The sequence below is a fragment of the Arvicanthis niloticus genome, chromosome 2 (assembly GCF_011762505.2).
Source record: "Arvicanthis niloticus isolate mArvNil1 chromosome 2, mArvNil1.pat.X, whole genome shotgun sequence".
Classification (NCBI taxonomy): domain Eukaryota; kingdom Metazoa; phylum Chordata; class Mammalia; order Rodentia; family Muridae; genus Arvicanthis; species Arvicanthis niloticus.
Window position 1 is genome coordinate 15,595,853 of NC_047659.1, and position 15,262 is coordinate 15,611,114.

At 40.7% G+C, this 15,262-nt stretch overlaps 1 protein-coding gene across 3 annotated transcripts in view; it reads left to right on the forward strand.

The window, feature by feature from the left end:
* Rabgap1 (RAB GTPase activating protein 1) overlaps positions 1 to 15,262 on the forward strand; it is a 123,508-nt gene that overhangs the window by 92,747 nt on the left and 15,499 nt on the right. For all 3 annotated transcript variants that reach the window (XM_076928657.1, XM_034494778.2, XM_034494779.2), the window contains 5 exons: positions 2,164 to 2,238; positions 5,612 to 5,737; positions 6,217 to 6,360; positions 7,823 to 7,864; positions 8,105 to 8,233. In XM_076928657.1, coding sequence (XP_076784772.1) covers positions 2,164 to 2,238; positions 5,612 to 5,737; positions 6,217 to 6,360; positions 7,823 to 7,864; positions 8,105 to 8,233 — 516 coding nt within the window. The remainder of the gene's footprint in view (positions 1 to 2,163; positions 2,239 to 5,611; positions 5,738 to 6,216; positions 6,361 to 7,822; positions 7,865 to 8,104; positions 8,234 to 15,262) is intronic.

The window sequence follows — 15,262 nt, forward strand, 5'->3', positions numbered from 1 at the left end:
TCCCTCTGTGCTTGCTCGCTCATTGCTTGCCCTCTTATGTTGCTGGCAATTATAAAAGACTGCTCTGAATTAGTAGCCCAGCCTTTGGGGGTCTAGCCTACTTTTGCACTACCTCAAAATTTACTTCCTGTTTACCCAAGAATTAGCTCATTTGTGCAGCTTCCACAAAAATCTTGAGTACTACAGTCAAAACAGTAGAATGAAATTTAAAAAAAAAAAATCCTTATTTATTGGTGACATTTTGTAATATATCCTGAGTCATGGCTTGCTACTGCTTCACCAGTCTTACCTTTACACAACTGGATTGATGTGCTGGAATCCCCTTACTGACTGAAGTTCTCAGGGACAGTAGTGTTTGGCACACTGCTGAGCATATTACAGATGTTCCCTAAACATAAATGAACTAATGAAATGACTTATCCTCCCTTTCTTCATTATAGACACTTGGACCTTATACTCTCAATTGGTTCCCCAAGAATACCATGTACTTTCAGTGCCTGTGTGCATTCATTTGGTCCATCATCAGCTTGAAAATGAATAGTTCATTCCCCTCAATTCTCTGTGTGAAGATTCCATATATATGTATTTCATCTTGCTACATAAAAGTGCTTAAGCTGTGCTGAGCCCTTCACCAGAGAAGACTGAGTGAGGATAGTAAGTCAGCACTATGATAGACTAATAAGTAATGTGCACACAATCCAGCAAACTGACACAGGCCTCTGACTTGTAACTGATAAGCTATTGATAATACCTGCAAAGACATTACCAAATGTTTTCCACAGAACTGTGATAGTGATTAGCCATGACAATTTTCAACATACTCTTAGCAATATTGGCCCTAACACTAATTTTTATTTTAAGGTGTGGAAAGTGGTACATTTCCTGGTATTATAAACAGATTCTTTCTGAAACCCTCTGTTTGTATCTTGTCTTTGGAAAAAATTATATATGCTTCTCATCTTGTAGCCCTCTCATCAAACAAGATGTGATAAGCCAGGAACCCTAATAAAATTACAGTGAATTCTACCCGAGTTTATGAAGAGAGGATTGTATGCTTATAAAGCTATGGTGTCTCTAAGCTAATGATAAAACTTATCATCTGATAAACAGACTGAAAGACAAATTCCAAAACACCTAATTTTCATATCCATTTTTAGGACAGAGGAATCTTGGTATAAAGAACTGGGAAAATAAGGGAAGTTTCAACAGAAATAAATATAACATACAGAAGACAGAAATCATAGGATCAGACATCATTATTTTATGGCAGTGGTTCTCAACCTTCCTAATGCTGTGACCCTTTAATACAGTTTCTCGTGTTATGGTGACCCCAACCATGCAGTTATTCATTGCTATTTAGTAAATGTAATCTTGCCATTGTTATGAGTCATAAAGTAAATATCTGATGTACAATCGCCAAAGTGGTCACAACCCACAGCTTGAGAACCACTGCTTTATGGGCATTCCCCATTTCTACCATAGCTTACATGAAAAATACTAATGCTAACAAAAAAGGGGGGGGCAGAAAATGAACTGTGGGGAAAGTTAAGTGTCAGTGTTCTGGTCAAGATAAAGTTCATAGGCAATGGGAGTGCTCACCTCCTGCCACAAAAGTTAAAATGATCTCAGAGCCATCACTCTTACCGGAAAGGTTCTCAGTGTCTTCACCAAAGCCTCTTATCCAGATGGATGATTGAGTAACTAATTAGTGCCTAGGTAAAGAACATATCCTCCTGGCCCTCAGAGCACTGTAGAGTCCTAGAGAAGAAGATGGGCATTTAAAATGTGGCCTAGTCGATGCTACAATAGCCATGCGTGTTTAACAAGAACCACAGAGTCACAGGGAAATGGAGGACTTATTATGGTTGAATTAGAATGTTTTAGGGGTTTAGAACTAGGAGCTGTTGGAACCTGATTTAATGCTCAACTCATTTCTGATAGACTTTTCCCTTGACCACAGGAGGCAGTATGGTGACAGTGCCTTTTACTGTGAAAACAACACTGACATTGGAGAGATATATTGGCTTCATTCTTTCAACCTCACAGTGTTTCAGTGAGGCTTGGATAGCATCCTATTGGTTCCTGTCTTCAAGGTCTGAGAAAGCAGGCATGGCCCATGAATGTCTAATTCATTTAAGCACCTTTTTTTTTCACCCTATGCAGGCATACTCTGTGTATGATGAAGAGATTGGTTACTGCCAGGGCCAGTCCTTCCTCGCGGCTGTGCTGCTTCTCCACGTGAGTAGCTGGGTGTGATGCATGTCCCTGCCTAAACTTAAGCAAGGCTTAAGTTGGGCTTAAGGTTTAGCTTGGCCACAGTCTTAGACAGAATCTTTAGCTTGTGTATTTACAAACTTAATTTAACTTTAATGGCACTACGAAAAGAAATCTGGATGAATGGCACTGTTGAAGACAAGATTTTTCTCAGAACATTAGACTTCAGCATTGGTTAACCCTTAGGGACATTCTGTTATCTGTAAAGTAGCCAGTATCATTAATATCTATTTGGAAGTGTATGTGCTAGGAAGAGAGCGAGAATTTCTGTAGTATCATTTTATTCATGGAATCATTTAATAAAGACCTTTACTCCCCACCTTTTTTATTTTTTTTTTACTTCATATAAATGTCAGCTGAACAGCCATATTAAGTAGTCTTCATTTGACTTCTAGTTACTGATTTATCTCTTTGTCTTCATTTTTCATTTCAACAAAACCAATTTACTATCTTTTAAAATAAAGTAGCAAACATGTGAGCTTGTGTCTTGTAAGGACCAGTGCATTCTGCATCATAATTGTAGTATGAGCACTTCCTACACTGACACCCTGCCTGGCACACAGGCCACGCTCAGTGCCCTTCCAGAGGATGTGTACTTGATTAGCGATTAGTTATTCTTCTACATCAAACACACTAAGGGAGTGTTTAGCAGTGAGCTAGATCCCCTGCCCATATATGACTCCTTTATGGCCACTACTTTGACTGTGATCCAGCAACAAGTCACGTGCTGCATTTTTGTCTTTTGTCCTTACACTTTACTAAACCACCATAATATCTGTTTGTTTCAGGATATTTAGTTTTTCAAACAAAATAAATTAACCATATTGTCTCATAAAATGTGATCTATTCTTAATTTGCCTAATCATTTTCTCATTATTTAACTTAAAAATGGAGCTGAATGTGGTCATTCCCCTGCTCCCAACTTGCCATCCCCCTCACTGTCAGTGGTCCATCTCTGAAAGAAACTGAACACACACACACACACACACACGCACACCCCACTGGCAATCGACCTGAGCGGACTGATGCTGCATTAGAAAGTTAGTGCATGTGCAGTTAGTTACACAGTGAGCCCCTGGGAAAGCCTCTGTCCTCCTGGGTGTGGCAAGAATACTGCCCACGTGGTGTCAGCAGTTCTAAGTACTGCTAGAATGAGAAGCTTAAGAGTGAGCACAGTTACAGAGCTAGTGTGACACCACCATCTGTAAGCAGATGGCTGTACCAGCATGCCTTTAGGGACTTTAATGGTTCCATCCAGGTAAAATCCATGAACAGTGCAAGACTGTAACAGAGATCTTGTTTAGATTAAAGGCTCCTCTTGGCAGACAAACCATTACAGTGCAGTGGACCCTGAAAATCGTGAACTTCCTCTTCAGTGTCATTTAACCTTCTTTTGTATAACATTGCTATGCAGATATTTTAAAACCATGAAAATATAGTAGAACATTGCTGTCAAAGGGATCATATATTATGTAGAAGCTGAAGAATTTCAAATGTATGGAATTTAAAGAGATATAAATGTGACTACATAGGAGGGGAAAAATAGACAGAGCTAGAGAGGAAAACAAGGGCTCACATGGGAACTACAATTCGAGCCTAAATAAAGCCCACATGCTTGCTCTGAGAGAGTAGGAACTCTCAGGATTTTAAGCCATTTTGTGAAGATGACTTAACATGTAAAAAGGAAAAACACTATTTGCTCTACTGTGAAGTCAGCTTGGTGGTGACTATAGTAGGCACAGCAGGGTTGGTTCTGGGTGATTTGGAATATGCTAATGCTATGACATTAATAAATAGGTCAAGTTCTTTTTCTTTATGATTTGTTGTGTTAGCCAGACTTTATGTCTGTCCTACACAACTATGGAGTTCATCTAGTTATTTATTTGTTTCTTTATTATAGTTTCACTCAAAGAACACTTATACCCATTTAAGTATCACTCCTTGAAAATGGCTTTCTCAAATCCCACCTAATTAGAACTCCTACTTGCCTTAGTTTTAAGTGTTTGTTTCCCTGCATCAGAAATGCCACACAAATCAAGCCACTTTTCCTCACATGTGGGATAGGGGAGCCACATTTCACAGCAAAGACATCAGAAAAGCTAGCATTTTGCCCCATATACCCTGTCCTTTCCAATAAGAATATGCTAGGCTTTGCCTTGTATTGCTCTGTCACTGGGCTTTTTTCTCTCTGGTCCTGTGTTTTAGCCACCTCCAACATCCACACAAGCTCATCCACCATCTTGACTTTTCTAAACCTTGCTACAGCCCTAAGACATTACCAGTGCTTTCCTTCCATTTGAAACCTAGATATCTCTCATACTCTTAGAGGAATGTTCCATAAAGCCATGGAAGATGTGCTTACTCTTAGGTGGATGTTTAGAGACAGAACTGCAGGAGGTAACTCAACAGCACTGCCCCACTGCTGCTGCACTGCTGCTGCTGTTGAGTAACAGCATTAGACTGAGAATGGGAAAGGGCTCTTTTAGAACAAACCATTGTTTTCCTTTGTTTTTTGAGACAAGCTACTCTTTAAGATTTATTTTTAATCTATGTGTATTTGTGTGTGCCCGTGTGTGCTTATATGGATGTAGGTGCTTACAGAACCTAGAAGAGTGCAGTGGGTCCTCAAGAACTAGAGATAGAAGTGTTTGTGAGCCACCATTTGAGTGGAAAGAACCAAACCCAGGTTCTCTACCAAAAGTAATAAGCATTCCTAGCCACCATCTCTTTACCCTCATGAACAGTTTTTTTATAATAATAGGAAAGGAAAAACAATTTGCCAGAATGACATTATGGCAAAGGGAAGAAAAATAATTGAATAAAGACCTTATGACTTCAGAAAGCTAAAACATAGACTGTTTGTACCCACCTCTAACCCTGTGCTCCCAGAGGGGCCTGTTCTGTTTTTGTTTTGTTTTATATTGTTTTGTTTCTGTTGAGACAGGGTTTCTCTATGTAGTCTTGGCTGTCCTGCAACTCATTCTCTAGACCAGGCTAGACTCGAACTCACAAAGATCTGCCTGCCTCTGCCTCCCAAGAGCTGGGGCTAAAGGCGTGCACCGCTATCAATCCAGTGAAGAGGCTAATTCTTGATTCTGAGCAGGAGACACAAGCTTTTCTGTCCTGGGTACTCATTAATCCTTCTAGCGGTTTATCATTACACTCCCGCTTTGGGAGAGGCAATGGTAGAACAGAGGAGGCCTTAAGCACTCCTTGCCTGAGTCAGTTAGTAGTGGGTTTCTGTGCACTACTCCATTTCCTGATAAGACAATGGAGGACAAGCTGAAGATACTGAGGTAATTGTTTTGTGTCCCACCCCTCTCTGCCTCTGTTACAGATGCCCGAAGAACAGGCATTCAGTGTTCTGGTCAAGATCATGTTTGACTATGGTCTCAGGGAACTTTTCAAACAAAATTTTGAAGATCTACACTGCAAGTTCTACCAGTTGGAGCGCCTCATGCAGGTAAAGGGAACTCAGACGGGATTGGATAAATAGGTGCAAACTAGTGGCAGAAAGACTGGGAAACAATGGCTTTTATTCCTGTTGTTTCTCACTGTGTGATGAGGATGGAAATCTGATGTGTTCAAGTCAGTCTTGGAAATGATCTAAAGAGCCCTTTTCTATAGCAAATTCAGGGAAGTGTTCACAAAGGCTACAAAGGTATCTATCTGTTTAAGAGTCCCCTACCAAAGTGAAACAAGCTTCACAGTTTGGAAATAAAAACTATCTTTCCAAATACTTATCACTATTCTGGGGGAATTCCTTTTTTTCAACTAGTTTGTAGTCTGAAAAGAACTGATAAGTGCTATGAACACTTACGAGACATTTAGAAAAATATAAGTATATGATTTTCTAGGCTACTGCTGGCAGATGTATGAGCCTCCTGAGAAATAATAGCATAACTGCATATGTGCCCAGAACTAATACGTTTGTTATTTCAGGAATATATTCCTGATCTGTACAACCACTTCCTGGATATCAGCCTGGAAGCACACATGTATGCCTCCCAGTGGTTCCTTACACTTTTCACTGCAAAATTCCCTCTCTACATGGTCTTCCATATCATCGACCTGCTCTTATGTGAGGTATGTATCAGAGGCACAGGACTCACATTTGGGTGTGCAGTACACTTTACTATAGGCTCTATCAAATCTCTTGTCCTCTGTTTGTTTTGGTATTTGCCAAGTCTTGGTTGAGGTGGTTCTTCCTGATGCCAGTGTTCTGCTCACCTTTGTCACAGAGGCTCTCTGTTAAAAAGACACACATCAGACATTTAAACTAGATGGTATTTGATTTGGCTCTGTGACACTGAGTAAGTGAAATAAGGGGTTTCTTTCTTGTGTATAGGAAGACAGGTTGGCAGTACACTGCTTTCTCAGAGTCTTATCCTTAGAACTAAGCCATAGCTCTCATACCTGTATTTGCATTGGGAGCTGGTACCTTGTTTGTTTGGTTAGGGTTTCCTGGATGCAGAGAGTACAGGTGTATGCCACATCTCCTGCCTGGAGCTTTGCTGGGAGTCTCTCCCACCATTTCCATGGGTATTGGTGAACTGAATTAAATGGCCATGCTAGCTGAAAGGGAGACGTTTTGAGGCTGGGTAGGAATCTGCTAAAAATAGAGCATTGTCACTAAAAAAGAACAAGGCAGTGTAGAAAATGCCCTTAACATAGCTTGAGGTTTGAGAGGTGTGTATGTGTTAAAAAATAAAAAAAAACAACTAATTATAAATAACGTGTTTATGGCAGAAACTTTAAAAAATGTGATTTAAAACTATTGAAATAATTTAATCTCGCTGTCTCTACAGTTTAACTACTTATAAAATGTTAGTGTATATTCTCACACCATTTCTGCTGTAGGGAGCCAGACCTAAGGAGTGTTTCAAAAGAAAATGCATTTTTGCATATGTATCTTTTTCCACTGTGGTATTATGATGTATCACAGTTCTGTTTTTATATTTTGAAACAGATCTTTAATCCTATCACTTAGAAGGCAGAGACAGGTAGATCTCTGAGTTCAAGACCAGCCTGGTCTACAGAGAGAATTCTAGGACAGCCAGGGCTACACAGAGATACCCTGTCTCAAAAAAAAAAAAAGAAAGAAAGAAAGAAAAACACACACACACACAAAAACAAAAACAAACAAAAAGAAAAACATTAGTTATAGGACCCAAGGCCCAGACACTGTGTTTATTTAAACACAGTTGTTAGTGCTTTCCCTTACCTGTTCTTTAGCCCAGGATTCCCATTTTGTTCAGAAGAGGAAGACAGATTAGAAACCTTAAGGGAAATTCAGTTCTGAGAGGTACATGGGATTGCCGTGTTTGTATGTTACTATTTAATAACTATAATATTTGGGTTTGGTGTCATGGACTATTTCGGAAACGCATTCATTCCTCTCATGTGTGAGGACAGGACTGGTAAAGATATTTTCTCCGAGGGAGACTGGAGACTGGGGTCTCCTTTAAGTACCTGTCCTTGATGGCCTTGAAACTAACGGGACAGAGCAGGTACAGAGAATAAAACTGTCTTGTCTCTTCTCTTTCAGGGAATAAGTGTCATCTTTAATGTTGCCCTTGGATTACTAAAGGTACATGTGTATGGTGAGCTGAGGTGTCTGCTGTCCTGCCCTGTGCTGTTGTGTGTTTCCTTTTCATCTCATGCTAAGAGGTTGTTGTGCTCCTGTGGTCTGCCATTTTCCCTGATGGAATGTGTGCAAGTTACTCTACAAAAACTAAGACATATTTCTGGGATTGTAAAATGTTTCTTATGTATCTTTATAACAGACCTTTTCCCATACATATGGATGTTTTTTCTTATTTTCTTCAAGACTTCAAAGGATGACTTGCTATTGACCGACTTTGAGGGTGCCTTGAAGTTCTTCAGGGTTCAGCTCCCTAAAAGATACCGCTCAGAAGAAAACGCCAAGAGGCTCATGGAGCTAGCCTGCAACACAAAGGTAACACAACGTTTGCATTAACTTAGTCTTCCTGTTTTACTTGATGCCTCAGTTTTCTGATAAAATTGTTAATGCTTATATTATATAATTGGTAGTTTACATCAAGTGCCCCTTTTTCTTAATGTTTGCTGCCAGAGTATTTTAGAAACTATTGGGGGCTTTTTGTTGTTTTGGTGGGAGGAGTATTGGTGCTATTTTTATTTTTACTGAACAATCCTGGGGTTAGAACTCAAGTGTACTACTTTCCAAATTCATGTGTATTTCCTATGTAGCTCATATACACAGTTTGAAGATAATTACAGAATGTTGTTGTATAAATGTACATGTGTTTTGGCTGTGGTGTCTCATGGAGTCAGGTGTAATGTCATGTCAGTAATTTAAAAAAATTCATATTTACCTGTAGTTTCAGCACTTGGGAGGCTAAAAGGTAGGAGAATCATTATTTTTAGGCCTGCCTGGGCTACATGTGAGCTCCAAGCAAACCTAGCAAAACTAACTCACAAAACCAAAATAAACAAAATAGTGACAATTCTGAGAGCATTCAGTATTTCCCGATACCAGACTGTGGAATTACATCCCATAATAAGGATGTTATGTTGTATATCTTGTACCTTTTCAAAACACATTCATATATACTTCGACTTTTTTGTATCTGTCCATTTCCTTTTTATGTGTTCAATCAACTGTGGATTGGAGATATTTGGAGAAAAATACACATGTGCAATTTTTTTCCTCATTGTCCATATTCCCTAAATATTATCACTAGTCTAGAGATTGTCTCTCTATGTGTGGTAGGATTCACCAAGTTTCTGCACAAATGCTTCATGGCATAAGGGACTGAGCATGCTCTGATTTCGGCATCTAAGGATTTCTGGATCCAGCTCTCTGTGGACCCTGAGGGACTCTTAACATTTTTGAGTTGAAGTAAAATAAGTTTATATTTTCAAAGAGAAAATGCTGTAATTCAAAAGGCTGTAATTAGGAAGTTCAAGGTAAACACAGGGTCAGAAAAAAGATTGTATTTAGGGTCATATAAAAAAACAGTGTAGAGTTTCATGTTGCCATGTGTGCTGATTGTCACTGTCTATAGAGCAGCCACTAGACTAGAGGAGGCAGCTAGGGTTTGGAATGGCCTTCTGGTCTGTTAAAGGGATGACAAAATAATTCCTATTGGCATAAGAAAACTAATGCTTTCTAAGATTGTTCACAACATTTCAGATGCCCTAGCTAAGTATTTCTATGTGGGGGTTAACCATGATAGTTATGTACATTGATTAATATACAACCTAACAATTATTAAATGTCCAAGAAATGATGGCTACTGCTAGAATTTGCTTGTCTCTGTTTCTTCAAACAGATAAAAACATACTGTACAGTTGGGTGTGACGGGCAAGCACACACCCAAGCAAGCTCTGCCACTGACAATCACTCCTGTTCCTCACAGTGGTTCAGTATGTGAGAAGGCCACCTCCATTCTGCTCACTCTGCTCCCGTCGCGACGCCCTTCGGGGCCTAGGACAGGAACAGTGCTTCCACTTTTGATTCCTCTTATTCACAGCCTGTATCTTCACACTCCCTAGCCTGTCACTAAAGTATACACTGACTTTGACCACCTTACTACCACTTTCTTTCTACAGTGACCTTTACCCTTTACTGAAAACTCTTAAAGGCATCTTTTCTTACCGTGGGACTCAGACTTAGGTTCCTGCTAAGACTTCCAAGGTCTCCCACAGTTCCGATACAAGGCCTTGGTGGCCTCTCTGTGTGTGTCTCTCTCTCTCTCTCTCTCTCTCTCTCTCTCTCTCTCTCTCTCTCTCTCTCTCTCTCTCGTAAGCTTTTTTTTTTTTTAAGGAAAAAAAAAAAAAGCTTACTCTCTGCCTCAGACCCCCCTAGCTTCCTGGTGTTCTCAGACATACACCACCCCCCATGCTTACACCAGCTAATCATTCTGCTTGTGCTAGCTGTGTGCATGGCTCCAGCACTGCTTCATCCAGTTTTTACCTCAGACATCCCAGGTGTCTTCTCTAGTCACAGTATCTAACCTCATTGTATCTGACCTCATTGAAAGATCAAGTCGACAGCAGAGGGGAGACTAATTCTTGCTGAGTCCTTAATATTAAGAGTAATGTCTGACATATAAATACTGCTTGCCTGCATGGCTGGCTGGCAGGTTGAATATGCTGTTGATTTTCAACTTATTCTTTTACCAAGATTTGAACAGGTCTTAAAAAGAGGTTCCAGTCCTAAGTACCATTAGTTGAAACTATATTAGAGTGATATTTTATTCAGATAAGAAGTGACCTATGTGTTTGTCCTTGCCTGTCCTTTTCAGTAAAGTAAGGCTAATACCGTGCCTTTGGAATAGTTGCATACAATATCTATTTCATTTTGGATATGAAATTCTTTCCAGACCTGGAGAACTTTGCATGTTTGTGGTATATTTTGGATGGTTCCCCTTAGTTGTACTTACTCTAGGTAAAGCTAAATTTTCTTGAAATTCATTGAGCACAGGAAGCATGCAGCCTCACCAGGCAGCAGGACATAAGACTTCCTGCTGAAAGATGGAGTAGAGCAAGCACAGGGGCACTTCAGTCTTGCTGCTATACTAAACATCAACACACACTAAGGAAACAGAAAGAGGGGTTGGATTAAGCTTTTGGCATAGTGTAACTATGTGATATGAATTTACTGGCAAACACCTCTTGAGTCTTGTATCCTCTGCACTACCTGTGGGAGGAAGCGTAAGGCAGCACAGAAAATAGACACAATGCTCCCTGGTATTGGAGTCCTCTACCATTCTTTGGTATCCTAAAATTTTTAAATGTTTAAAATTGTGCTTTGTTTATTGGGTTGTGCCTCCTGATAGATGTGAACATTGCCTCATGTGCCTGCAAACAAAATAACTTGTTAGTGTGTTTCAGTTCTGTAATAGTGCTGTGACTTTTAGTATTTGTGTAGTTAGTTTACAAGCATCTTACTCTTCACAGTTTACTGTCATTAGGGAGGACACAGCAGGCATGGGGCTGAGGCAAGTGGTACTGTTGGGACAGTAACAGGAGGCCTCTGACCCTGTACTCCTAACACTCTCTCTTAAGATTCCTGTTCTTCCTGCAGAAGTGCAGGAATAAGTTTGATATGGCAGCATCTGAATGGCCACAAGATGGCTGTGTTGCTTAAAAAGTACCATATTCTCTGAGCTCCATGAACCTTATTCTGTGCCCATCCATTTGGTTTCTTGGGCCTTTTACTCCTTCCCTTCACTCCCTGTCTTTAGATGAGCTACCTATGGGATTGCAGTGTTTTGCCTCTTGAAAAGTTAGTGCCCATGCTCTTAATGTAAAGTTCAGCTTGTGTCAAGGCTCACAAACTAATCCACCAGTGCATAGAGTTTGTTTATGAGTCAGTAAACAGGAAAGTGTCCCCACTGCTATACAATATCTTAATACCATTTGAGGATACCCCCTCATGGGTTTCCTAGGAGCTCCATGACACTTTCATACTTGTGTGTCATGCATAATTTTTAAGAGTAAGGAAAGTAAGTAAAAAAAAAAAAAAAAAGTTTCTAGCCCTTTTTCCTTTACTCTTAAAGATATCTTATCATACCATGGGACTCAGACTTGGGTTCCTGACTAGCCTTGGCTAGCTGCATAGGTGTTGTTTGCTGTGGAGGGAGAGAAGGAGTAGGGTCCCAACAGGTATGAGGTATAGACTAGTTTAGATAAAAAAGAGTCATGCTGTGAGGTGGCTCAGCTAGTTCCTGAGGTAAAGTGTGAACACTGCTCTTTTACAACAGAATCCTGGTGTGAACCATGTATCTTGTAAGTTGACATTTCAGGCATGAAATCAGTGTACAGGACTAAAGGCTGCCTGTAAGCAAAGAGATCAGTGATGATCAGCAGCTCCATAACAGTGAAATCTTAACCATTTGCTGTTGGGAAACACCCTCTGGCATGCAGGAGTTAGTTACTCACGAGCTGAAAGCAACACTAATTGGTGCTTCATTCTCTATTTAGATTATTTGTAGTGGAATTTTAAGAGTTATGTGGGTAGTGAGTGCCCTTAAAGCCACCAACCCTTATATTTGTTCACAGACTCTTAAAACATAATGCTTCAGACAGTGAAATGAATCTTCATGGTGAGCTGTAGGGTCTGTTTAGAGAAGCCTAGACCAAGGATGTCAGTAAGTGATGGAGTTGATTAGAACTCAGATCTAGGTTCTAAAAAGGACTGACCTCTGTCAGGGTGGAAACTTTCTCTCTGAACATTGTACCCAAAGTCACACTACCCTCTAAGGCTAAGTAAGACTGTTGTTCTATTCATTAATTCATACATTTTAGAACTAGATTTTTGTGAGGAAATGTGTGCATTTCTAGTGCCTCTTTCCTCCATAGTGGGCCCTCCAATGCTAGTGCATGGGCAGCCGCATACTTGCCTCCTGGTTTAACAAAGCTACATTCCCTTGACTGTTCATGGGACCTTGGCCACTAATTTTTTCTGAAAAACCATTCAGGTCAGATTCAAAAACATGATTCTGTTTCATGATCTTTAAAGGAATCTGAGTATGAACTATGTGAACAAATACAAAGTTAAGAGCTTTAATATAAAGGTTAATTACATCAGATATTTTAGACTGCCAACCATGGGTCTATATCTGCTTGTGTGATGCAGGGTAGATTAGACAGCAGTGTTGTAGATAATGATACTTTATGCAGCTGCTGCTCATGGCTCTTGTGGCCTACCTAGCCTGTCTCACTCAAGTGAGGTGTTAGAGCATTCCTGGTGTTAGTTCAGGTCAGCACAGTTATAGATGATCTGAGGGATGAAGACTGTTCAGTAACAGGAAACAAGAGTCACCCAGACTTTTCTTGTGGTGTTGCTGGTAAATGCTGTTTATACATGTCACAATTAATAGTAAAATGAGGTGATGACATCTACCCCATCCATCTCTGAAAAGTGTTTGAGGTAGAAAGTAGCAGGAACACAGGCATCTCCCCATCTAGAGAGTCCTTGGTAAGTCAAAAGCAAAGCACTGCCCTAAGCATTCTCTAGCTGGAAAGTAGACCACTGTCCAATTTCTTAGGTTGTCTTCATCAACCCTGCCCTGCATCAGGTTCCCTCCTGCACCAGACATCTTGTTCCCCACAACTCACCTGATCACCCAGACACTAGGCTTCAATATGGCCATGTGGCTCTTAACAGTCAACCTCCTACCTTTACCAGTCCCTCTCTGCCCACCCCCGACTCCACACACCCACACATATTTCTGTAAACTTTCTGAAGGCATTCTAGAAACCTGCTTCTTTTCCAGATGCCAGGCTACCTCATGTGTCTGTGTAAATGGACTTTATTTATGTAGTTTGATGTATGCAGTGCCTATTCAGAGGACTGCTCCATTTCCTAACTCAGATAGTGTCTTAGTTAGGGTTTTACTACTGTGAAGAGACACCATGACCAAAGCAAGTCTACAAAGGACAACATTTATTGGGGCTAGCTTACAGGTTCAGAGGTTCAAGTCTACTGTTATGAAGACACATGGAATCACCCAGGCAGACATGGGGCTGGAGGGACCTGAGAGTTCTACATCTTCATCTAAAGGCCACTAGGAGACTAAGACTGGCTTCCAGGCAGCTAGGATGAGGGTCTTAAGGCCCACGCCCACAGTTACACATTTCCTCCCACAAAGCCATATCTCCCAACACTGCCTCTCCCCTGGGCCAAGCATATACAGACCCTCACAATAGGTTGCCAGATAATAACTACAACAGCAAGGACTAATTACAGTTTATTGAAAAGAACTCCCTATGTGTTACAGAGCCTCCTGAGCACTGGTCATGACAGTTTTCTGTCATGATATCCTCTTAACACTCAGAAGCACTATTAGTATTTCACAAATGAGCAAGTCATCAGCCAAGTCAAGACTGGAGCTGTGGTCTGTTACTTGCTGAGCTAAGCAGGCTGCACCTAGAGACCAGGTCAGCAGCTACTCTCATTCTCTCTCCATCTGCATGGGCCTTAATACCAAGAACCAGCTTCACTAGGGCAGATAGCATACATTTATATTTAAGAGTATATTATTCAATTCTTTTGACTGATTAATTACTAAAGGAGAAAGGTATTTAGGACTACACTGGAACGTATACCAAAATACCAAGCTGAGGAACATTGAGATAACTCGGCAGGTAAAGGTGCTTGCCCCCAAGCCGGACAGCCTAAGTCCAGGCTCCAGAGTTCACATGGTAGAAGTAGAGAGCTCGCTCCTTAAGTTGTCCTCTGACCTACAGAAGCAACACATGGTGCATGTGAAAATGGCACACATGGATATATGTTTGCATACACAGAAAGAGTGTGCAGCTAAGTAAATGGGAAATAAAAGGGCTGGTAGGCAGAGTTTGACGCAGGGATGAGTGCAGGGCTCTACCCTGTGCTGAGGAACTTGTCGACAGTGCTCCTTCTCAGAGCCAAGTGCTGACATGAACTTGCTCCACTTAACTTACAACCCACACTTAGCCCAGGAGTATGGTTTATTTTTCTTGAAAGAAACTTTAAACAGAGCAAGGGTTCAATTTCAATTTCCGTCTTGCTGAGGGTAACAGTACCTCTTTATGTGTCGCTATAATTTTCAAAGCACACAGCTAGCACAAGCAGAATGATTAGCTGGTGTAAGCATGGGGGGTGGTGTATGTCTGAGAACACCAGGAAGCTAGGGGGGTCTGAGGCAGAGAGTAAGCTTTTTTTTTTTTCTTAAAAAAAAAAAGCTTACGAGAGAGAGAGAGAGAGAGAGAGAGAGAGAGAGAGACACAGAGAGGCCACCAAGGCCTTGTATCGGAACTGTGGGAGACCTTGGAAGTCTTAGCAGGAACCTAAGTCTGAGTCCCACGGTAAGAAAAGATGCCTTTAAGAGTTTTCAGTAAAGGGTAAAGGTCACTGTAGAAAGAAAGTGGTAGTAAGGTGGTCAAAGTCAGTGTATACTTTAGTGACAGGCTAGGGAGTGTGAAGATACAGGCTGTGAATAAGAGGAATCAAAAGTGG